We start from the raw sequence: 25,000 nt of genomic DNA, 5'->3' as shown, positions 1-25,000 counted from the left end.
TGTGTGTGTGTGTGTGTGTGTGTGTGTGTGTGTGTTTAGCTCCGCGTGCCCCCACTAACTGGCGCCTGGGGAAGCTGTTGGGTCAGGGTGCGTTCGGCCGCGTCTTCCTCTGCTACGACGCAGACACCGGACGAGAGCTCGCCGTCAAGCAGGTGCAGTTCGACCCCGACAGCCCCGAGACCAGCAAGGTGAGGAGTGTGTTTGTGTTTCAGGCTTGAAGTTGCATACAGTATGTCCTGTTACATCGTGTGTGTGTGTGTGTGTGTGTGTGTGTGTGTGTGTGGGTCATGATTCTTTTCAGGAAATATGATGAAAACACGATGACCAATTACAATGTAACAATGATACTGTTACTTCCTAGAACACCTTCCTAGTGTGAATGAATGCTGGGGTTTCCAGAGAAGTGAAATACCTGTTTGTGTGTATGCTGTGCACAAACACACGTATGTGTGTGTGTGGGTGTGTATTAGGGCCGTCATAGTTAGTCGCATTAATCACGATGAGATTAAGGACCAAGCATAACATGTTTTTTTTTTTTTTTTTTTTAATTGCATTAATCGTGTGCCGCCAAAGATGTTTTATTTCACACCATCACATGTTCTGTAATCAACGGTTTTGAACCTTTCTTACAAAGTAGCCTTCTTTGTGTTCATTTGATTAAAATGGCTTTACATTGACATTAAAGGGATAATCCGGAGTGAAATGCAGTTTAGATCAATTTTTCGGACTATTGGGAGTACATACGTTGAGTTGACACCAAAATCATGTCATTCGGATGTATTTTGAGAAAGTTCGAGCTACCGTTTTTAGCCAAAACTCGTTAGCCTGGAAGTGACCGGGGCAAGTCCTTTCGCCGCTACAAAACGCTATTTTATACCTCTTCTACAGTTCCAACCAACACTACACTTACGTGGTAGTGAGTAGAGGGTCACTAAAGCCAAACCGAAGTATCCCCACGTCTTTATGTGGTCGGATAGAGAGTCCAGAATGAATTTAATCGAGTCAGTACCTTTCCGGAAATGTCGCTGCTGCAGCTAGCAACCTGTTAACAACATTTTAATAACATTTCCGGAAAGGTACGGACTCGATTAAATTCATTCTGGACTCTCTATCCGACCACATAAAGACGTGGGGATACTTCGGTTTGGCTTTAGGGACCCTCTACTCACTACCACGTAAGTGTAGTGTTGGTTGGAACAGTAGAAGAGGTATAAAAATAGCGTTTTGTAGCGGCAAAAGGACTTGCCCCGGTCACTTCCAGGCTAACGAGTTTTGGCTAAAAACGGTAGCTCGAACTTTCTCAAAATACATCCGAATGACATGATTTTGGTGTCAACTCAACGTATGTACTCCCAATAGTCCGAAAAATTGATCTAAACTGCATTTCACTCCGGATTATCCCTTTAAGGGCTTCTGGAAAGTTCTGAAATGCAAAAACATGTAATTAATCATACAATAAAATATGTGATTAAATACGCGATTAAATATAGAAATTCAGCAATTAATCACGCTTAAAAAAACAATTAATTGTTTGATAGCCCTAGTGTATATATGTATGTGAGTGTGTGTGGTTTTGTATACGTGTCCTGTGAACCACACCATGGTAAGATGTGTGTTGAGAATGTGTAGAATTGTTGCGTTCAAACTTGCCTGTGTGTGTGTTTTCAGGAGGTGAGTGCTCTAGAGTGGGAAATTCAGCTCCTGAAGAATCTGTTCCATGAGAGGATCGTCCAGTACTACGGCTGCCTACGAGACACACACGAGAGGACACTCTCCATCTTCATGGAGTACATGCCAGGGGTGAGCACACACACACACACACACACACACACACACACACGAGAGGACACTCTCCATCTTCATGGAGTACATGCCAGGGGTGAGCACACACACACACACACACACGAGAGGACACTCTCCATCTTCATGGAGTATATGCCTGGGGTGAACACACACACATACACACATAGACACGAGAGGACACTCTCCATCTTCATGGAGTACATGCCAGGGGTGAGCACACTCTCTCACACACACACACACACACACACACACACACACACACACACACACACACACACACACAAGAGGACCCTCTCCATCTTCATGGAGTACATGCCAGGGGTGAACACACACACACACACACACACACACACACACACACACACACGAGAGGACACTCTCCATCTTCATGGAGTACATGCCAGGGGTGAACACACACATACACACACACACGAGAGGACACTCTCCATCTTTATGGAGTACATGCTAGGGGTGAACACACACGTACTGTATATACACGCACACGCACACTCACACACACACTTGTTCACTTGTGTTAATGCTAACGTTCCTCTCTGGTGTTCTCAGGGTTCCATTAAGGAACACACACACACACACTTGTTCACTTGTGTTAATGCTAACGTTCCTCTCTGGTGTTCTCAGGGTTCCATTAAGGAACACACACACACACACTTGTTCACTTGTGTTAATGCTAACGTTCCTCTCTGGTGTTCTCAGGGTTCCATTAAGGACCAGCTGAAGGCGTACGGAGCCCTGACGGAGAACGTGACGCGCAAATACACACGGCAGATCCTGGAGGGCGTGTCCTATCTCCATAGCAACATGATCGTCCACAGAGACATCAAAGGTGAGAGCACACACACACACACACACACACACACACACACACACACACACACACACACACACACACAGGTCCTATCTCCACAGTAACATGATCGTCCACAGAGACATCAAAGGTGACCCACGTAGCCCTGCATCACCTACAGTGTTGCCGTAGTTTCCCTATTAGCCGGAACATTGATCTTGCTAAAGGTGTTCAGCTAATGGATTAATACACGGGGCAGTCAATATGGTATTAATTTGGTTTTGTTAATTTTTTTACTTGAATTAAACACTGCCCTGCGGCTTATACACAGTGTGGCTAATACACAGGAAATGATTGTACTTACAGTATTACTCACAGTTGTACGCCTATGCTGTTATATACTACAGTACTACTAAACTATTGTATTATATTATCATTATTATTATTATTATTATTATTACTATACTATTACTATTGCTGTTACAGTTACCACCAGCAACTCAAGTTCAAGTTCAAGTCTCAAGTCTCAAGTTCAGGTTTATTATGATTCATGAAAGGCTTTATCAGTTACCACATGATTAAGTAGCAGTAATTAAAAAGATATATTAAGAGTCATTGCATGAGAAAACCAGGCAGAGGTGGGAAGAAGGGGGTCGGCCAAATCGGCTCATACTTTGTATATGTGATAAGTATGTGGAACTATGAACAGCCATATACTTAAAACCCTCCAGCTGTTTTTTGTTATGGAGTTCTGGGACCCCTCTCAGAGACCCTCAAAAATCCAACAATTCATGGCTGAAAATGACTGAAATTGCCATTTCTACCCTGATTATCCTGATAAAGATATGAACATAAGCTTTATATTTCCATAGAGCCTAGGTAGCATAGTTTTAAAGACCAAAAGGTGCACCGAGGGGTTATCTACACCACTGAAAGCAGAGTGTCCCCCCCTCTAAATTTCGGTCATTTTTAAGAAGCATTATCTCGTATTCGCAGTGGCTTTGGTGGATGGTTTTACTGTTGCTGGAGAAAGGAACATCTACTGATTCAAAAACAATTGTCGTCTAATTGGGCCACACATAATGTGTGCCGTGCCAGGAGGGTCTTTAGCAGAATTTGTCGTGTTTTGGCCTATGATAAACCATATTGAGATCGCCATCACATGGCCATACCATGGCATTACATCACAAACAGATTTAATGCCAGATGTTTGCGATGTAATGGCATGGTATGGCCACTCGGTGACGATCTGAATAGTCTAGTTTCAAATGTATGACAACCAAGAGCATCAATGCATGCAGAGGTCTGCACTCTTTGAGTGCTTTTCTAGTTAATTAAAGCTTTCTTTAACAATTTGTCATACAGTGACACAAAAATTGACCATAAATTACCCTATAGTGAGATATTATTACCTGGTTTATTATACTCCAAAATTCGAAAAAATACCGGAAAGACCCTCCTGGCACGGCGCACATTATGTGTGGCCCAATTAGACGACCATTGTTTTTGAATCAGAAGATGTTCCTCTGTCCAGCAACAGTAAAACCATCCACCAAAGCCACTGGGAATGTGAGATAATGCCTCCTAAAAATGACCAATTTTAGAGGGATGAAAATTCTGCTTTCAGTGGTGCAGATAACCCCCTAGTGCACCTTTTGGTCTTTAAAACTATTCTACCTAAGCTCTATGGAAACATAAAGCTCGTGTTCATATCTTTATCAGGATAGTCAGGGTAGAAATGGCAATTTCAGTCATTTTCATCCATGAATTGTTGGATTTTTGAGGGTCTCTGAGACGGGTCCCAGAACTCCATAACAAAAAAGAGCTGGAGGGTTTTAAGTATATGGCTGTTCATAGTTCCACATACTTATCACATATACAAAGTATGAGCCGATTTGGCCGACCCCCTTCTTCCCACCTCCTGCTCGTTCTGCCTGGTTTTCTCGTGCAATGACTCTTAATTGTATGTGAGTGTTGGTATGGGGGTGTTGGCGTGTGTGTGTTGGGGGGGCTATGCTACTATATAATTAGCGGGGTTCACACACGTTTTTCACCTCCAGGTGGTCAAATGTAATTGGTTCCCTATGGAACGGCACGACTGCAGTGTTGCTACGCACCTGCAATTGCTAAAAGCAACCAGACAAAAAGGACAAGGCTTCCAAACAACGTGAAGCGCCGATAGTTCAAAATAGTTCATCTTTTGAGGTTGCGTTTTTTCTCTCTCTCTCTCTCTCTCTCAACGTTGCTTAGCTGCCTGCCATGGATAAATCAGGGAGCTAGCCATTTAGCTAAATATAACATATAGCAACATCATTTCTGCCTTTTCCTGGCATGTTTTTAACACTCACCACTTTGGAATACTCAGCTCACGTTCTGAAGGTGAAAATAGCGTGTCTGTCAGTGTGACCTGTACATTACTACTATTCTATTGATAGATAGATAGATAGATAGATAGATAGATAGATAGATAGATAGATAGATACTTTATTGATCCCCAAGGGGAAATTCAAGGTCCCAGCAGCCACCACACACAACATACACCACCAGCAGACACCACACACAACATACATTACAATGTAAACAGGAAAATACAAGGCAAGTCAACCAATCAACATGACTAAAGGAGCAGTAAAATACTATAGATAAAGATGTGCATGAATGTACTGAGGATTGGTGCTGCGATCCAGTATGAGGTGTGTGTCAAGTTGGTAGTGCAAATAAGTCCAACAGTGCAACAGTGCAATCTGATTAAATTCACCTACTATGTAGTACCATTACTGTTCGTAACTGTATATCAGTAATACTATACAATTATTAATTAATTGTAATTAATTAATATTACTGTTACAATGTAAGGGATAATGTATTGTCGGCCACTCAGTATCAGAAAACAGGAGTCCACACAAAGCGGTAAGTGTTGCCTCTTTCCACCTAGTGAAACTATCGGACAATGCGATATTAGGTGTCAGTATCTATGACTATTTTTGTGTTGGGTAGCCAAGAATATTGTTATATAAATGTTGTGCTTATATCAGGACATGCTGATCTCTCTCTCTCTCTCTCTCTCTCTCTCTCTCTCTCTCTCTCTCTCTGTCTGTCTGTCTCCCTCCTATCTCTCTCCCATACCCACAAACACCATCATAGGGGCCAACATCCTACGTGATTCAGCCGGTAACGTGAAGCTGGGGGACTTCGGCGCAAGTCGGCGTCTACAGACGATCTGTCTCTCGGGGACGGGAATCAAGTCCGTGACTGGAACGCCGTACTGGATGAGTCCGGAGGTCATCAGCGGGGAGGGATACGGACGGAAAGCGGACATCTGGTGAGTTTCACAAAGTATTTTTTTATACGTATGTATGTATGTTTATGCATGTATATGTATGTATATATTTATACATAAATATACTGTAGGTGTTGTTAATTGATTGATTATCATATTGTGATCCTCCTGCTGAATCGCGCTCTATCATTCACGTCATCTCTGCTCGTCATCCTTGACCTTGCTGACCCCTCTTCCGTTGCCGTGCCAACAGGAGCGTGGGCTGCACGGTGGTGGAGATGCTGACGGAGCGGCCGCCGTGGGCGGAGTTCGAGGCGATGGCGGCCATCTTTAAGATCGCCACGCAGCCGACCAATCCGGCGCTGCCGGGACACGTGTCAGACCACTGCAGAGACTTCCTGAAGCGCATCTTTGTGGAGACCAAGCAGAGACCCGCCGCCGAGGACCTACTGAGACACATCTTTGTTCACTAGAACCCCCCCCCCCCCCAAACCCCAAACCCCCCCACCCCACTCCAGAACTATGTTCTCACCCCCCCCCCCCGAACCCCCACCCCTCCATAGTCCCGCCCCCCAACTCCCTCTGGCCTATCAGCTACCGCCCCCAAGTGTCTGTCAGCTCCGCCCCTACCTCTACCAGCACTCCTGATTGGACCAGAGAGGAAAAATGGGAGTGGCTGCAGAGGACAGGGCCACGCCCCTGTGTTTTTTCGTCTTTTGCAAGATGGCGAAGATTTGGGGCGGGGCTTTTTTTTTGTTGTTGTTTGTTGTTGTTGTTGTTGTTTTTGTTTTTGTTTGTGTTTAGATTCTGAAAACGTTGCACCTTAATTTCCCATTGGGCCTGAGAGCTCAGAGACTGTCGGATGTTTTCGACGCGGAGACTTGTCGAAGTTCCGACTCTTTGTATTTGACTTTTTTTTACTTGTGGACGACGACGAGAAGAAGGAGGTCGGAGGTCGGATTGTCGGAGAGAGTCGTGAGTTCTGAGGAGATCCGGTGAGGTTCCGTGTTCCGCGCCGCGTGTGTTTACAGCCGGCGGGATGGATGTGCTCCGGACCCGTTCCAGAATGTATCGCCAGCCCCAGAGCTCCACTGGGGCCTCACCACGCTGCTAAACACAACACACACACACACACACACACACACACACACACACTGTTCTCTCATGAAAACAAACAAACAGACAGACAGACAGACAGACAGACAAACAAACACCAACGAACAACACAGACCACAGGGTATGGAGAAAAACTCCCACTCGCTTAGTTCAGCTCCTCAAGCTCTCCCGCTTTTGCACAGTCTTTGACTCACACACACACACACACACACACACACACACACACACACACACACACACATACATACATACACACACATAAACACATATGCACACCTGCATACCCACACACACTCATGCATATCCAGGTACATGCATACACACACACATACCCAGGTACAAACATACACACACACACACACACACACCCAAGTAGATGCACACACACATACCCAGGTACATGCATGCACACAAGTGCGCAAATACCAACATACTTAAACATACTTTGGTACATAAATGCAAAGCATGAACATTAATAGACATAACGAAGACTGATTGAAACATGCATACATACATACATGCTTACAAGCATGCATACATACATACATACAACATACAAACATACATACAGACATGCGCACACACCTTCTCTTTCTTTTCAGACTGCTTTTACTGTAGTATATCTCACAATGCTGTAAACAACCCAATGAATCTGCTGGACTTTCTCTCTTTGAAATGCCGTTTCCTAGTTACCAGTCAGTGTCCTTTCTTGTGCTGTCAGGGTTTCTGTTTTGCACCGTTACCCCGCACCAACCCCCACCCCCCCCCCCCGCCCTCCATCCCCCATCCTACCCCCACCCCACCCGAGCCTTCTCGCACTCTCACTCTTTACCGGGTGCCTTTCTAGGAATGTGGATCTCTTTTTCTCTCTCACTCTTTGACACTTCTTTTCTTCTCGACTTGCTCAAATTTAACTGTGGCTGTGTCAGGATCAGTTTGTTAACCACAGATGTGCAGTCTTTGCTCATTAGTTCAGTTCACCTAATGAAAGTAGTCGATCAGCCCTCTCTCTGCACTGCAGAGCTGGCTGCCTGTAAAGCTGTCCCTTCTCTCTTCAGAAGTGGTGCTCCTTACCACACACACACACACACACACACTCACACACAGTCTGCTAGTATTCACCTGAAGACAGTTTAGAAACGTATCTGCAGACAGAGAAGCTGTTTTTCCTCCCTCTGGGTCCTAAAGCCTGTGTGGTTTCACCTCCACCCCCTGTTCCCAGGTCAGCTGTAACGCCCCCTAGCTGCCTATCTCTGTACTGCTTCTTGTCCTGATCTCAGGTCAGTGAGGCTACAGGCATGGCTGAGGGAAAGACGAGGAGAACACACCAAAGTGAAAAGAACCCCATGGCAGCCGACTGACTGCCCATCCAGGTTTGGTGCTTGTGTTTGCAGCCTTGCGCTAACAGCTGGTGTCTGTCTGTGGAGCAACACTTCTTCTCCTTTTCCTTTCCTTCCTTTCCTCCTCTCTCTTGCTACCCTTCCCTGTCGTATTCTCTCTCTCTCCCCACCGCCTTCCACATCCCCCACCCCAACCCCCCCCACCCACCCATAATAGCCTGGACCCTTCAGGTCTCTCTGTCCTGAGTAGGTCATCTTAGGACTGGTACGTTCTCATAGAGTGCTGTATTAGCCGTTAGCGTTAGCTAGCTTGAACGCTCACATCAGGTACTTTTAACAAAGAAGAAGAGAGGCTTTCCATAGGGTACAAAATGTCAGTCCACTCAATAATTCTTCACCCCCCCCCCCCCCCCCCACTTCATGGTACCCTGTTCCGTGTTCTGTTCCGAAGACTCTTAGAACCGACAGAATGTGTGGGCCTTCATAGCGCCTCTTTCTTCCTCAGCACTTTCCGTTAGGACTTTGTACAGGACTTTAGCTTGATAGCACTTCAGGTGGTTTCACAACTCTTGTCACATTACAACCTGTAATTCTATAGACTCAACAATACTCAACTCAAGACATCTTTACTTCAGTAGACTTCACAAATACTCAACGGTACTTCAAATACTTCTGTGTACTTTTACGATGTTTATCTGTACCTTGGTACTCTTAGGTCTCTTCTCAATACTTACTGTACTTCAATATGTCAGTAGACTTCACAGTTCATGGGATGGTGCTTTGGTTCTCCTGAGTGGACGGCTGAGGAACTGCCTGTGCTTACCGGCGCTTGATCGTTCTCTACGCCTGCTCTCTCCGTCGCCCTCTGATTTTAGTCAGACTACACCACAGTGCTATATAAACTCAATGCCTTCAGACTGGAAGCTAGTTTTTACAGCGTCTGAAACCTGGCTCTTTGTAGTTGCTTTGTCTTTTTTTTTCCTTTTCTTGTTTTCTTTCTTTCTTTTTTTTTGCCTGAAATACACTCCCATGGGTTTCCTTCCCTTCCCTTGCTCTCATACACCCAAACACACCAACATTCAACGACTCCTGAGGTTTCAGCCCAACGAATATTCGTTATTTGTCGAAAAAAAAGGGCCCAGTTTGTTCTCCAGACTGCCCTTCACCTCTGTGACTGTTCTGGGCGCGGGTTTGTATGCCAGCCTAGTGTCACGCTTCGCCAACGGCAGCAAGAGCAGTCATGCCCGTAGCGGTCCAGTGCCAGCTTAGCAGCCTTTAGCGCCATCCATCATGGCACTCTTCAGCCACTCTCCAGCCGTCACCCGCTGTAGTCTCCACAAGCCGAGCGTACTGTAGGGGGCGCTACTTCGGAAAAGGAACACGCTAACTTTTTGTGAAATTAGCTGACTTGAGTTCATTCTCTGTGTGTCCATTAACCGTGTCTGACAGCGTTAGCTTAGCATAGCTCACTGGAAGTGGCTTATACCAGTTAGCCTGTAGTTAGCTAAAAGGGTTAGCTATAGGCTAACTAGTGTAACATACTTCCAGAGGGGTATGTATCCTCTTATCTAGCTGCGGGGTGGATAAGCTAATTTCTCAAAAAGGTGCCATGTTCCTTTAAGAGCCTGAGATTCTGAGATCCTGGCAGAAGTTGGTTGATGTTTGAGCTCCACAGTCCAATTAAATGACGTCCCCCCACCTTCTGTGATCTTGACGCAGTGTACGGAAACCACTGGTACCAGAATAGTGTTGGGAATGTGACCCACTCCTGCGGTTCTGATTGTACTCTGAGGCCTGTGGCAGATATTCTGCTGACGATCCTGGGCTTCTCTCCTAGTGCAGTTGTCTCTGCTGTTAACACACATTTCCAGCCGCACCTTGACACCCCACACACACAAACTCCCTGTGTGGACTGAGGGCTTAAGCTGAATGCAGCTCCACGCCTCACTTCACCACTTTGTGCTCACTGAAGGTCAAGGCCAGGTCACACGAGTGCTGAAGGTCGAGGCTAGTTCACACGAGTGCTGAAGGTCGAGGCTAGTTCACACCAGTGCTGGACACTGCAGGGATTGACCTGCAAACGAGCCCCGTGAGACACCATTTTGAAAAAAGATGGTTGCGGTGAATTTCGATCTTTCTTTGGCTAAAGCAGCTAGCCTAGCACGGATTCATTGAAATGAATGGGGATGTTACTTCCTCCCTCCAGTTCTACATAATACCTCAATGGCTCATACACAATAACCATCTCTTACTGGTCACGTCTAATTAAAGTGAACGAATGAACTAATTAAGTAACAGCGGCATGGATCTGGATTGTATAGCCGTCCTGCGTTGCTCATACGGTTGTTGGCTAGTGTGCGTGCATACGGGTCTTTGGTGACAGACTCAGCCTCCCGCCAGAGTGGTAGCAAAAGACCTCTGACGTTGGTTTAGTTGGCTAAGTTCAGAGGTCAATGGCGGCGGCGGTGGTGGTAGCACACTGGCACTCGATTGGCAGTACCTCACTATCACCTGCCTTCCCATCGACCCTCCGTGTCCTACGCTGGTGCAGTTGGTGGCGCATACTCACTCGTGCCTTGCACCTGGCCGCCATAGCAGAAGATCATAGGAGAGAGACAACTCAACCAGCTAGCCTCTGTTCATTTCCAATGAGAGTTAGCAATTTAGCCGCTGTATCAGCAGCAACTAGGGAGGCGGGGAGGAAATAGGCCTAAAGTCTATTTTATGCAAATATTCATGTCACGTGACCAGTGGAAGTAAGAGCTGCTTACCCTATCAGCAGTCGAGTTCGTGCCCGTTTGTTTAGGTCCGTAACCTGGTGACCATTTCGTCTATGACTGGGGGAATGTTCTGATCCTACTCTGGCTTTCTGGTCCCGGGCAGAGGTGCATTCTGGGACAGATCCAGGCTGCCGTTAGCGGGATTGACCTCAGATTGACCTCTGGGATGTCAAGTCAGTTGTGTTGCCAAAGAGAAAACGTGCTTGCAGTTGCAGATGGCTGTCAAATGAAGCAACAGTAAGCAGCACTGTTATTGGCTAATGGAGTGAACCATCAGTAAACAGCACTGCTATTGGCTAAAGGAGTGAGCCATCAGTAAACAGCACTGCTATTGGCTAGTTGAGCGGGGTAGGGTTGCCTGCGGTTGCAGCAGATGGCTGTGGAGCTCTTGGCTATTGGGCTAAAGGGTAATGGCCGAGAGGCCATGGCTCAGCTAGATCTTCAACTATAGGGTTGGTAACCACGGTGATTGCTTGTGCTGGTTGTCATGACGAGTCACAGTGGAGGGAATTCTTCCCCACTGAAATCTGATGCATGCCTGTATGACTGAAAAAAAAAAACAAAGAAGCTTTTCACTTGGATTTGGCTGGACATGTTGATGGGTGCTTGGTCTCCCCCCGTTTGGAAAACAGAAGAGTACTGTGACTCTGATCCAAGAGGTGGAATGCATATTTCGTTGTGCTGAGACACCTTAAAGGTTTCTCGTTGTACGGACTTGCTCTCTGCAGAGTGTAGTGACGTTAGTGTCTGTGTTTGTACGGTCCTTTTACTTTTGATGTTGAACTGTTTGCACATTTTTTGAAACCATGCCCAGGCCAAAGCGGAACCTGGGGCCGCCTCCGCACCGGAGCCGGGCCGGACCAGAACCACGGTCGAGCGACTGGCCGAGTGGGCCATTTGTACACTGATTTTAATACTTTTGCAAATTGAATGCTTGGCACATGGTGTGTGAGTGAGTGGAGTGAGTTTGAGTGTGTGTGTGTGTATATGTGCTTGAGAGAATGTGTGTATGTGTGGTTTTGTATTCCTTTGCTTGTGGTTAAAATGAATAGGGGGAAAAAAAGAAAAATAAGGATTGATTTAAAAAAATCAAAAAAAAAAATCCTTTTCTTGGAGTGCAAGTGAGAGCAGTCTTGCAGCTTCCTGGGGCAGCTTGCTGGAACGCTATGCCTGTATTTTTCCACTAGGTGTCACTCTTACGCTGCTGCCTGTAACACCCCGCTCCCCTGGGCCTAAGTGCAGAGGGAGTGCATACAGACAGTCTGGGTTTGTCTGAGTACGAGTGAAATAGCAGGACTGGTGCTGGCTTATGGTTGAAAAAGAGTCCGCCATTTTCAAAGCCCCCTGTGTGTGTGTGTGTGTGTGTGTGTGTGTGTGTGTGTGTGTGTGTGTGTGTCTGACTGGACTTGAACAGTTGGCCTCCCCCCCCCCCCCGGCCCTCTTGCCAGAACGGTCCAGTGAATATGTGCCATGGCTGCCACTCCAGCGTCCTTCAGCGTGTGTGTGTGTGTGTGTGTGTGTGTGTGTGTGTGTGTGTGTGTGTGTGTGTGAGAGAGAGAGAGAGCGAGGGAATGAGCATTTGTTTTACTTTTATTTTGTTGGCCTTGGACACTGCGCCCTCAATGCCTTGCGCATTCAGACTGTATGATGATTATACTAAACAAAGGAAAGGTTAAAAAATGTACAATTGTAGAAATTTGAAATGTAATTTTTCTTTTTTTTTCTAAAAAGAGAAAAGAACTACACGTATCTGGTACAAAAACAACAAAAAAAACCAACTATAGCCCACACGTTTGTCCTCTCTCTTTGTCTATTGTACAAGAAGCCATGTTTAGAAAAGAAGAAAATCTTTTTGGTTTGTGACCAATACGCCTGTTTATATCAAATCTGTATATCAGTGCTACACATATTTTTTTTAATATATATATTTTTTATTTGTTGTCTTTTTCTTTTTTAAACCCGAGATTTAATGCATGATGGTGAGAGGAGACTACACCTTGAGCAGGTCGACTTTAGGAGCATTCCATAGAATGGGCGACATCATGTAGGCTACGAGCCATGGAGGCTGGCACTTTGCAAATTGTTGATAATAATTATGACGATGAAAATAATAAAAAAAAAAAGGTATTTATTTCATCTGCTGTGTGGTCGTTTTGCTGTGACTTGAATCAAGGCGGAAGACGTTCAGTCGACAGGTCAAAACCTACAATGATCTGAGCGAGGGCGCCACCAACCTTTTCTCAGTTGATTCTATAGTACTTTTCCACGCAGAATCCATTTCCGATCGGGGAATTTTTCTATCACTCATAGTTAATAAGAGAATTTGCATATTTTTATAAATTAGCAGACATGTATATTATCTCTCGGACATGTATTGATAATTTGACATGGTAGATGACGGCCATGTCTTCTGGCCTCAACATGTTCAAATCTGGTGAAATGGTATGATGTGTTTTCATGTAGTGTACTGTATGAGAAAGCTCTGCGTAAAATCTTCTTCAGCATATTGGAAAGATGGGAAGTCCATAACATTCCATACTATCCATGACTACCCATCAGGCTGGGTAGGGAGAGGACTGATGATTCACAATCTGATGTTTTATTGTTGATTGGTTCACAAATCAACAAATGTGACATTATACAGACTTGTCGATCCCCGACCAGTCCACGGCTGAAGTGCCCTTGAGCAAGGTACCAAACCCCTCACTGCTCCTCGAGCGCCGCTGGTTGGGCAGGCAGCTCACTACTCTGGGTTAGTGTGTGATTCACCTCACTGTGTGTTCACTGTGTGCTGTGTATGTTCACTAATTCGGTTAAAATTGGGCTAAATGCAGAGAAACAAATTTCCCTCACGGGATCAAAAAAGTATATATTCTATTCTATTCTTTCATTTATGGCTATGGCTATGGCTATGGCTATGGCTATGGCTATGGTTATTTAGCAGACGCCTTTGTCCAAAGCGACATACAAATAAATAACAATACAAATTAAATTAACAGTGAACAATTACAAACTAGGGAGAATAGTAATATTATCAGTAGAACAATAATTTTAAGCACTAACCTAATGAGAAATAAAACAGTGAAATGAGAATAGCAATCAAATAAGTCACTCAGTTAATTATATATGATAATAATAACTAAAGCATGGTATGGCTAAATTTAAGGACAATAGCAAAATAAATTTCAAATTCTAACAATAGACAAATTATAACAAAACAATACTATTATACAAACCATAACACATCACAAACTCAAAGGACTAAGTGCATATTAAATAAATATGCCTTAAGACCCCTCTTAAAAGATCCAAAGCTGTTGCTCGAACGGAGAGCACTGGGCAACTCATTCCACCAACATGGAACCACTGAAGAATAGGATCTACAATTTGACCTAGCATGTATGGTTGGTCGACATAACAGACGCTCCTCAGAAGATCGCAATGGGCGGTTGGGAATGTACATCGTGATTAAAGAACTGAAGTAGCTGGGAGCAGATCCAGTCAGTGTCCTATAGGCCAGAGTGAGAGATTTAAATTTAATTCTGGCTACTATAGGGAGCCAGTGGAGAGTAACTAGGAGAGGGGTTACATGTGTCCTCTTTGGCTGATTGAAGACCAGTCGTGCTGCAGCATTCTGAATCAACTGTAGTGGTCTTAATACACAAGCAGGTAGGCCAGCTAACAGAGAATTACAGTAGTCCAGCTTGGAGATAACCATTGCCTGTACAAGAAGCTGAGTGGAATCTTGTGTCAGATAAGGTCTGATCTTCCTAATGTTGTACAGGGTATACCGACATGACTTTGCAATTGAGGCAACATGCTCAGAGAAAGTAAGTTGGTCATCAATTATGACACCCAAGTTACGTGCCGATCTGGTTGGAGTCAGTGAGGATGAATCAAGCTGGATATTGATCTGTTGGGGAATAGCTGTTTTTGCTGGAAACACCAAGAGCTCAGTTTTGGAAAGATTAAGCTGAAGGTGCTGATCCTTCATCCAGATTGAAATGTCCTTCAGGCATGCAGAGATCCGATGGGAAACACTAGAGTCCTCAGGTGGGAAGGATAGGAAAAGTTGAGTGTCGTCCGCATAGCAATGATATTCAAATCCATGAGAGCGAATAATCCCACCTAAAGAAGTGGTGTAGATAGAGAAAAGGAGGGGCCCTAATACTGATCCTTGGGGGACTCCTGTAGTGAGGTCATGAGACTTTGATATCTGTCCCTGCCAAGACACGCTAAAAGAACGCCCTTTAAGGTAAGACTTGAACCAGTCAAGAGCTTTCCCAGAAATTCCCAGTTCATATAGTGTAGAAAGGAGAATGTCATGGTTAACCGTATCAAAGGCTGCAGATAAATCTAACAGAATTAACACTGATGACTGAGCAGAGGACTTAGCTACTCTCAATGCTTCAGTCACAGATAGAAGAGCAGTTTCAGTAGAATGACCACTCTTGAAACCAGACTGCATAGGGTCTAGTAGGGTCTAGTACTAGTCTATTTAAAACTCATCTGAAAAAATGACCATTTTGGGTCACCTGCCTTGACCCCCCATATGAACGTCAGTCACATCCTATTCTTAATCCATAGGGCTTAATATGACGTTGGTCCACACTTTGCAGATGTAACAGCTTCAACTCCTCTGGGAAGGCCTTCCACAAGGTTTAGGAGTGTGTTTATGGGCATATTTGTGAAGTGATACACCGATGTTGGACGAGGAGACTGGCTCTCGGTCTCCGCTTAAATGGGCGTCAAGGCAGGGGACCCAATACTTTTGGCAATATAGTGTATGTCCCCAATAGCTTCCATTGTATTTGGAAATTGGGAACATGATGGTGATACTGTGTGACCACTATATTTCTGTAGAAATGTTACTAAAATGTAACTAATGATACTCGAATGTTTTCATAAATGTTTCATTTTTTTTTTATATAGGTAAAATAATGTTATATAATAATTACAATAATAATAATGTTATATCTGCAAATCCCAAAGTAAAGATGCAGACGTATGGAGGAAGAAACTACTGTATTTATAGGGATGTATGAGGAGTAGGCTAAACATAATTGAACTTGAAGTCAGTGTTTCCCCCAAAAGCTCCGAAGTAAGCTATAAGCTGCCGCCAAAGTATGTTCTAATCCTCAAGCTGCAAAGTAAACGAGGGATGTCTAATTCGCTCTCGACACCCTGCCTATTAGTAAACTGTTCACGAGTCGAGGGCGTGCCCCCGTAGTAGCCTACAGCAGGCGGCTCTGCCAGTTCAACACAGCAGGAGAATCGTGGTTTAGAAATGTCACTGCCAGCGTCTGTCGCTCTCTCGCCGCTCAGACGGGTGACGCGTCTCTGTCGCCCGCTGTCGTCGGCGGTGGACAACAGTGTCCAGAGGTCCAGGCCGGGAACCCGAGAGTTAAACGTGGAATCGTCTTCTTCGGTAAAGCTGAGGACTATTGATGACTTACCCGGACCCAGTCTGGCAACGACTGTGTACTGGCTATTCGTGAAGGGTTACGCCGACAAAAGCCATGCAATGCAGGTAGGACATTCTCTCTCTCTCTCTCTCTCTCTCTCTCTCTCTCTCTCTCTCTCGTTCGTCGGCGAACATAAGAAACAAAAAAAACAAAAAAACATGCTTGACCGACCTTTTTTGTTCCCAATCCCAAACTACTTCCTCTGCATTAAGATAATGTTAAAACAGAAGCCTTGATACTGATCATGGAATTCTCTTGAGATGGTCTATAAACTTTAGCATAGACTTGATTAGGCTACTCAGCTGTAAAGCAACATAGGCTATAGGCCTAAACAGTAGCCTAGTTTAATCCAAGCTCATTATTTCAAACCGAGTATCCTAAAATAATATCCTATGTTTGTAATCTAATCTGTTGTGGCTTTAAGGGTTTTGTTTTCTTTGATTTGAAATCCTCAGAGCCCAGTTATATAAAAAAAATTATCCAGATTTGGAAATCTCATGTTTTGCTATCCAGGATCACCTGATCCATGTTACTTTAAAGGAACATTTGATTGGATAATTTTGATGCAAATACAAAATTTCAGGATTACCAAATTTACCGATTTACCAAATTCAAAAACCCATTTATTTGGTACAATCCGTTATCTGAAATTCCATTAGATTACCTCTTGAAAAACCAGGCCCTGAGAATTGCACAATTCTGTAGAACAATGTGTTAAGAATGAGTGAGGTTTTTTATTATTATTATGATTCATTTCCCAAATAGAACATGGTGTGACTATGAAAACTTGACACGTAAATATTAAATTTTCTTTGGCAGATCACTAACCTGGCTTTGGCTCAAGGAATTTAGAACAACTGACACATTTTTCGTCACGGTCAGCTCTCAGATAGAAGTTCTTCATGGTTATGTGTGAACTTGACAGCCATCATAAGCGCTGCCTTTCAAGTAAGGTATCTTCCAGGCCAGCTCCTGAATGCCTTTAATTTCCTGTGGTTGTGTGTGTGTTTGTATGTGTGTGTTTTGTGTGTGCGTGCGTGCGTGCGTGCGTGCGTGTGTGTGTGTGTGTGTGTGTGTGTGTGTGTGTGTGTGCAGGTGGAGCATAGGCGACTGTACGGTCCCATCTGGCGCTCCCGTTTCGGGCCGTTTGACATCGTGAACGTGGCGACCCCGGAGCTCATCGCCCAGGTGATCCGGCAGGAGGGACGCTACCCGGTCCGCACGCTGCTGTCCCACTGGAAGGAGTACCGGGACCTGCGGGGGCAAGCCTACGGACTCCACGTGGAGTGAGCTCTCGCCTGGCCACTGCTCTCTCCTGCTGGTTCCTCTCCTCTCCTCTCCTCTCCTCTCCTCTGACCTCCTTTCCTCTCTCCTCTCCTCTCCTCTCCTCTCCTCTGACCTCCTTTTTCCCTCTTCCTTTCCTCTCTTTTGTCCTTTCTTCTTCCTCTCCTCTCTTCTTCTCTCTTCTTCTCTCCTCTTCACTGTTCCCTCCACTGTCCACCTCCTCTCCTGTTTGTTCCTCTCCTCTCCACTCACCTTCTCTGACCTCCTTTTTCCCTCTTCCTTTCTTCTCTTTTGTCCTTTCTTCTTCTTGTATCTTCCCCTCTCCTCTCTTCTTCTCTCCTCTTCTCTCCTCTCTTCTTCTTCGGTCATCCCCTGTTCTCTCCCTCTCTACTCTTCTCCTTTTCTCCTATCTTCCTCTCTCCTGTCTTCTCCTCCCATCTCCTCTTTGCTCACCTCCTCCCTTCTCGTCTTCTCTCCTCTCCTCAGTCAATCTACCTCTTTTGCATAAACAGTTTTATAGAAATCCATCATTATCATTATCGTTGCCTTGTATTGTGTTGTGTTAAAGCTGTGTTGTGTTGCATTGTGTTGCTGTGTGTGTGTGTGTGTGTGTGTGTGTGTGTGTGTGTGTGTGTGTGTGTGTGTGTGTGTGTGTGTGTGTGTGTGTGTTGTGTACTGATGTGGTCTCTCCCTGTGGTCAGCACAGGCCCTGAGTGGTACCCGCTGTGGTGTGTGTGTGTGTGTGTGTGTGTGTGTGTGTGTGTGTGTGTCTGTGTGTACTGACGTGGTCTCTCCCTGTGGGCGGTCAGCACAGGCCCTGAGTGGTACCGGCTGCGTAGCGCGCTGAACCCCAAGATGCTGAAGCCCCGGGAGGTGACGGAGTTCGTGCCGGTCATCCACGGCGTGGTCGGCGACCTGCTGACCCGTCTGGAGACGCTGCGACTGCGCAGCCCTGACCGCGTCACCGTCTGTGACCTCGCCCCGGAGCTCTACAAGTTCGGCTTCGAAGGTCAGTCTCTGTAGCGTCTTACATTACGTTGCATTGCATTGCATAACATTACTTTGCATTACATTACATTGCATAACATTACATTACATTACATTGCATAATATTACATTGCATAACATTACATTACATTGCATAACATTACATTACATTGCATTGCATAACATTACTTTGCATTATATTACATTACATTACTTTGCATTACATTACATTACATTACTTGGTATTACATTGCATTGCATAACATTACATTTGGGTGCCCCCTCACATATGAGCAGGTCACACTCATCTACTGTCAGTCTTAACTCATTCACTGCCATTGACGTCTTTAAACGTCAATTTAGACACATACGTTGACTGCCATTGACGTCTATAGACGTCAATTGCCTTTTTCAATGGGGAGGGCTCCTGGGTGACCTTGGGAACGATCTGGCAGAGTTTCAGGCTTGTAAACAGACTGTACTAGCGATCCCAACCGCTAGATGACAGCAGTGCCATTTGGATGATTAGTATCTGCCTGCAAAGTACACATACAGAGACATGCAACCAGCATGCAACCAGCTAACAATGAAGATCGACCACAGTGGATCTAGTTTGCACGCGATGCAGGGAATAAATATGCTTACTTCTTACATCAAGGATGGAAAACACGTGAACGGTATGATCCATTTACATTGGATATTGCTATATAGACTAACAACAACTTTGCTAGTGCTAGCTTGCTAAGTCTACCGTCCTGTTCAGAGTCTTTAGCGACCATCAGAGTCCCTAGCAACCTTGACGAGACTGACGAGATAACAGTGCAATCGTGGTAGACATAGGCTACTCCTGAATCGCTAACGTTAAAAAGTTGATTTTCACAAAAAGATCGTTTTCTCCATGTTTTGGTCAAAAACAGGTGTTTTTAGCAAAACTAACCCATGTTCTACTGACGATTACTAAAGAACGGAAAACGATAGAAACAAACCGTTTTTTCCTGGTGAAAGAAGAGAGTCTAATCTTTCATTTGGTACCTTCGGTGTTTACATAGTCATAAAGCTCACCGTTCGGTGGATCTTGGAAAAACAGTCAAAATGCTGTAAAACGTCTGGCAGTATGGAGCGCTCTGCACTGAAAATCGCTGGCAGCCAATGAGTTAAGTCAAGTCACTCTTATCTACTGCTCTATATTGGGGTACCCCTCAAGTCACACTCATCTACTGTGATATATTGGGGTACCCCTCAAGTCACACTCATCTACTGTGCTATATTGGGGTGAGGTGGACAGGGGATGCTGGCCAAAGTTTTGTTTTTGAGCGTCAGTGGGTCACCGTGCCACAGTCACAAAGGCGTGCCACAGTCACAAAGAGTGTTGTGGTGTAGTGGCACTTAACTCTGTTGTGAGGGAGTGCCTGTTCTGTTGCGTCACCATCAGCCGCAGGGTAGTGATCGTAGTAGTGTGATATCATATTATATCATGTGTACTGCAGTTGAGGCTGAGTGTGTGTGTGTGTGTGGATTGTGTGTGTGTGTGTGTGTGTGTGTGTGTGTGTGTGTGTGTGTGTGTGTGTGTGTGTGTGTGTGTGTGTGTGTGTGTGTGTGTGTGTGAGATGTGAGCTGCTAGCGTCACCACCTCAAACAATAGGAGTCACAGAGCAGGAGGTGCCTGTCATGAGGGAGTGCCCCCTGGCATGCGTAAGGCTGTGGCAGTGAGGAAACTCTGGCTCTCTGTCAGGTAGTAGTGAATGCAGGTAGCTGTAGTCTGGGATCACGTAGCCTTCAGCACTTCTTACAGTAAAGGCACTGATCTATAAAGAATACCTGGATACTAGACTATCTCATTGTTGCTGACCCATCAACAATTGGGCGCGGTTACATGCACATTAATACTCCGATTTCAATTGGAGTATTTAATTACTCTGATTAAAAAATGTCATGTAACTGGAATACTTCGATTGAAATCAGAATTGGTCAAATACGATCAGACGACCTAGATTATTCTCTTTCGATCCGAACGAATGTGTCATGTAGCAGAATACTCCGATTTAAACCGGATTATTCTATTCTGGTTTGTGTATGTTTCGTTCATTTGATAGGCTATTCAATCGAGAATCCAAAATAAAATAAAACAAATGACTTGTTATTTCATTATTTATTTATGAATGCGATACGAAGAAGCAAATAACGCTTTGTTTTACAGATTTTTGTGGTCAGATCAAAAGTAAAACATCTAAAAACGGACTCAGGAAATTATTTATTGACTTCCATTGCCAGCTGCTTCTGGCAGACTACCAGTCCGAATATAACTTTACCATAGCCTACGCAATTTAACCTAAAGACTATGGTTAGCCTAGGCTATTTAAACGTCCCCTCAGCAGACAGTCTAATTTGAATTGTTTGCTCTGCTTGTGAATGAAGTTGTGGTCCACTTTTCGCTAAAATAGCCTAGCCTATTTCACATGTCTTTCGTCCGAGAGGTTGTAGTGTAGTGATCATGGCACAGATATAAAATGCAGCCTGAAAACCGTGTAAACGCCTGCGTGAGCAACCCGAGCATGCGAAAACGTAGGCTACAATGCAAAAAGGTGTTGCCTAAATGTAGCCTAAATTATCAGCTTAAGAGGTATTGTGGGGATATCTATTAGATCATCGTTTTACCCTATTTACCTGCAATGAAACTCTCCATAGGCTTATTATGGAGACTTACTGCCTTAGGTACTGACAGTCAAATGTGAGGGTCTGGCTCAAGGACTAGTGGCGATCAGTTCTATCATTTGTCCACCAGTGAGTGGCAGTACAGCGCCTGTCAAGTTTGAAGACCTCAAAAGCCGTAGAGCATTGCATAGTTTCCAAATAATAAACCTCCCCGTTAAAACTGAAGAAAACATAGGTCTAGGCTACCCAATGAGGACAAGTCAGAGCGCATGGAATCAGATCAGGACATTCGATTTCTTTATGTTCTCTTATTTGCATGTAGACCGAAGTATTCAACGTTCTGATAATAATCAGAGTAATGATTACTTCGAGTATGAATGTGCATGTAACCGCGCCCATTGGGGTCCATATCTCATTGTTGCTGACCCATCAACAATGAAGCCAATGGAACTGTCCCGAGTGGTCCCATAATGGCGGCGTGGTGTTCCAATTCCATTGTTGCAGAACGGGAACATTCTTTTACTGTCTTTTACTGTCTATGCATTCCTATGGCAAGTGGTCCCATAATGGCCGCCGCCATGTAGGCTTCAGAATTTTGATGCTCTATCCAGGTATTCTTTATAGATCAGTGAGTAAAGGGAGTAGTGAGTGCAGGTAGCTGTAGTCTGTGATCACGTAGCTTTCAGCACTTCCTACAATAAAGGCTGATTTATAGTCCACGTTCCCGACCTGGTGCGCGACAATGTTACATCAAAATGACGTCATTCCTCCGTCGCGTGACGGATTTCAGCCTCGCGCTGGCTTGTCGTGCACCAAACTTTTTTTTTCAGCGGCAGTGAGGGAGAGAGGAGTTCCGTTAGCAGTCTGTTCTTTTATATATATTTATTGGGCTTTTAATGTATGGCAGGACAGTGGAGAATGACAGGAGGTGAGTGGGAGAGAGAGTTGGAGTGGGATCCGGAAAAGACCACGGGGCGGGAATCAAACCCGGGTTGCCCGGCGTACAGTGCAGGTGCCCCAGCCAGTTGCGCCATGGCTAGGACCATTAACACAGTGGAGGAGACAGGAGTTGCATTACCAGTGTGTTCTAAACTTCTCACCACTTCTCACAATGGCTCGCCACTGAAGGAGTTGCATCAGCAGTTTGGTCTGAGATAGCATCACCAAGTGTCACAATAGCAGCGATTGAGTTGCATTAGCAGTCTGATCTAAGATAGCATCACCACTTCTCACCACACACACACACACACACACACACTCACACACACACTCACACTCACACTCTCTCTCACACATTCAGACATTGTTGCCTTGCTGTTGTAGGTGGCAAGGCTGGCTAGCAAGCCGCAGACAGATCAGGGGATTCACTTCCCTTCCCTAGACTAGACATCTAGACATCAAATCAGGGAACGAGCGCAAGTTTAGCCAACTACTGCTCATTCTTCTGTTGTTCATGCCCTGAATGGCGGTCGGAGGCCTGATGCCGGCACGGCACGCAGCAAACACTAACATTCTCACCCGTCGTGACTGCCACGGATAACGTAGAAAAAGGTGTAATGATATGGGATGGAAAGTACTGTTCTAGAAAAGGGCCAAGCAAATAAAAAATGTCTGCTCAGTATTTAGCATAATTGGGAGCCTCTTCATTTGGAGGGGTAGGTGTCACCTTTATCCGTAGAACACTCAGGGGCAGATGTACTAACGCTTTTGCGCCCACTTCAGGCGTATTTGTTTCGCAACGTGCGCATAGAAAGATGGCGAGGTATGTATCAACATGCCGCAATGAGGTGAAGGCGCAGACTGCCTGTCGCGGGAGCTGAAAATGGCAAATTGCGCTTTTCCGTCTCATGCATATGGATTTATGGGAGTGTCAGCTGATAGTAGGAGGTTCGTGTAAAAAGATGGGAGGAGAAGCGTTAAATGCGCCTAATTATGTATTCCCCTGTATGTACTAAAACTGCCCATGAAAGCGCACGTCTATTTTGCGCCTAAATATTTCCGCCTTGTAAAAGCAGGTGTTAAATGCGATTTGCTGTTAAATGCATCTATAAGAGAATCATTCAAAGACAACAAAATCGCTAATTAGACCACCAGTTTTGCGTCTTTGTACTACATCAAAAGCAACCTTAACTTTCGGTGGCTTTTCGAATGTTTACTTTCACTTTCACGCCATCCGCTTAAACTTTCCTACTTGTTAGATTTGATAAATCTTCCATAGCCTACGTGCACAAGTAAGCCTAGTTTGAGTAGAACTACTGCTCTAAATTATCTTCCTGCTTGTTGACATTATGCATTGTATTATGTCATGATCGCTAAACGTCGGATTCCTTTTAATGCAGTCATCAGTTAACTTCATTCAACTGCGCTTCTGATTGACGTGTCGCTCAGTTGTTGTACTTCGCAAACTGCGTTAGGGGGCGGAGAACGGCGCAGATTACCCAACGAATTTCAGGATTGGTAAATAGGACGTAAACTGAAGTATGATAGCGTGTGCTTTCTGCGTGTTGGCCTTGGCGCAAAAAACGTTACGAACGCTATTCTTAGTACATCTGGGCCTCAGTGGCAGACCTTTTAATTCCGTGTAAGACTCCTCTAAACACAATTTGGATTGTGCTATGATACATGTCTATCTGTCAATCCAAATAAAGAAGTAAACTGGGTGTGTAGGTAGACAGAGCTGGTGATGGTGTGTGTGTGTGCGTGCGTGCGTGCGTGCGTGGTCACTCTCCTTCCCTCCTTCCCTCCTTCCCTCATGCAGGCAGTAGCATGGCAGTGCGTGATGTGGTCTAAACAGGAATTCTCATGCAACATGAGTGTAATACCCCAATCAGGAAGAACAAAGAGAAAACAGTACCATTCAGTTCCAGAGAACTGCGTGAAATATGAGCTGTGTGTGGGGGTGTGTGGGTGTTTGTGTGGGTGTGTGGGAGCTTGTGTGCTGTGAATTCAGTGGGTGGGGGGAGGCGATAGGAGGGTTGTTATACTTGGGCAATGTTTTTTATTTAAGAGCCAGCGTTCTATGCTGTCAATGAACCGGATCCTTCAGTCAGGGTTGACTGAGGCTCAAATTGGTCTCGAAGCCAATCTGACACACCATTGGAATGAGATCAGACCAAATGAGACCTTCGACAAACTTCAGGTCTAATCTAAAACATCTTCAAATGTTTGGCCTCATTGAAAACACTAACAGACTTTAGGCCTAATCTAAAACCCTCATCAGACTAATCCTAAACCTCATCAGACTAGCCTAAAACTCAGTTGAGAAAAACAACTTTGCTGTCAGGCATCTCTTCATGCCTGCAACAGTCAGAGGAGACAGATATGAGGGCGATGAGGAGACCTCTCTCTCCCCGACACCTTACAGTAGATAAGAGACGTGCAGGCAACAGACGCCAGCACCCGTGGAATTCACCCTCCTCATAAGCGCGCCCAGCCACCAGGCCCCATGTTAGGAGAATCTCCAGTGCCCTGCGGGACTTGTCTGT

The 25,000-nt window shown here is 45.0% G+C and overlaps 2 protein-coding genes across 3 annotated transcripts in view; both read left to right on the top strand.

Annotated features, from left to right (window-relative positions):
- map3k2 (mitogen-activated protein kinase kinase kinase 2) overlaps positions 1–13,256 on the top strand; it is a 27,863-nt gene extending 14,607 nt beyond the window's left edge. For both annotated transcript variants that reach the window (XM_062527632.1, XM_062527631.1), the window contains exons 13-17: positions 40–188; positions 1,669–1,800; positions 2,521–2,650; positions 5,756–5,933; positions 6,145–13,256. In XM_062527632.1, the coding sequence (XP_062383616.1) occupies positions 40–188; positions 1,669–1,800; positions 2,521–2,650; positions 5,756–5,933; positions 6,145–6,364 (809 nt within the window). In that variant the 3' untranslated portion in view covers positions 6,365–13,256. The remainder of the gene's footprint in view (positions 1–39; positions 189–1,668; positions 1,801–2,520; positions 2,651–5,755; positions 5,934–6,144) is intronic.
- A 3,035-nt stretch (positions 13,257–16,291) lies between these two features.
- Positions 16,292–25,000, top strand: part of LOC134071060 (sterol 26-hydroxylase, mitochondrial) — a 19,909-nt gene continuing 11,200 nt past the window's right edge. The window contains exons 1-3 of the mRNA XM_062527630.1: positions 16,292–16,657; positions 17,688–17,878; positions 18,686–18,885. Of these exons, the coding sequence (XP_062383614.1) occupies positions 16,415–16,657; positions 17,688–17,878; positions 18,686–18,885 (634 nt within the window). The 5' untranslated portion in view covers positions 16,292–16,414. The remainder of the gene's footprint in view (positions 16,658–17,687; positions 17,879–18,685; positions 18,886–25,000) is intronic.

Source organism: Sardina pilchardus, chromosome 23 (genome assembly GCF_963854185.1).
Source record: "Sardina pilchardus chromosome 23, fSarPil1.1, whole genome shotgun sequence".
Lineage (NCBI taxonomy): Eukaryota > Metazoa > Chordata > Actinopteri > Clupeiformes > Clupeidae > Sardina > Sardina pilchardus.
Note: the sequence above shows the minus strand (reverse complement) of the source record. Positions and strands in the feature narration are given on the sequence as shown.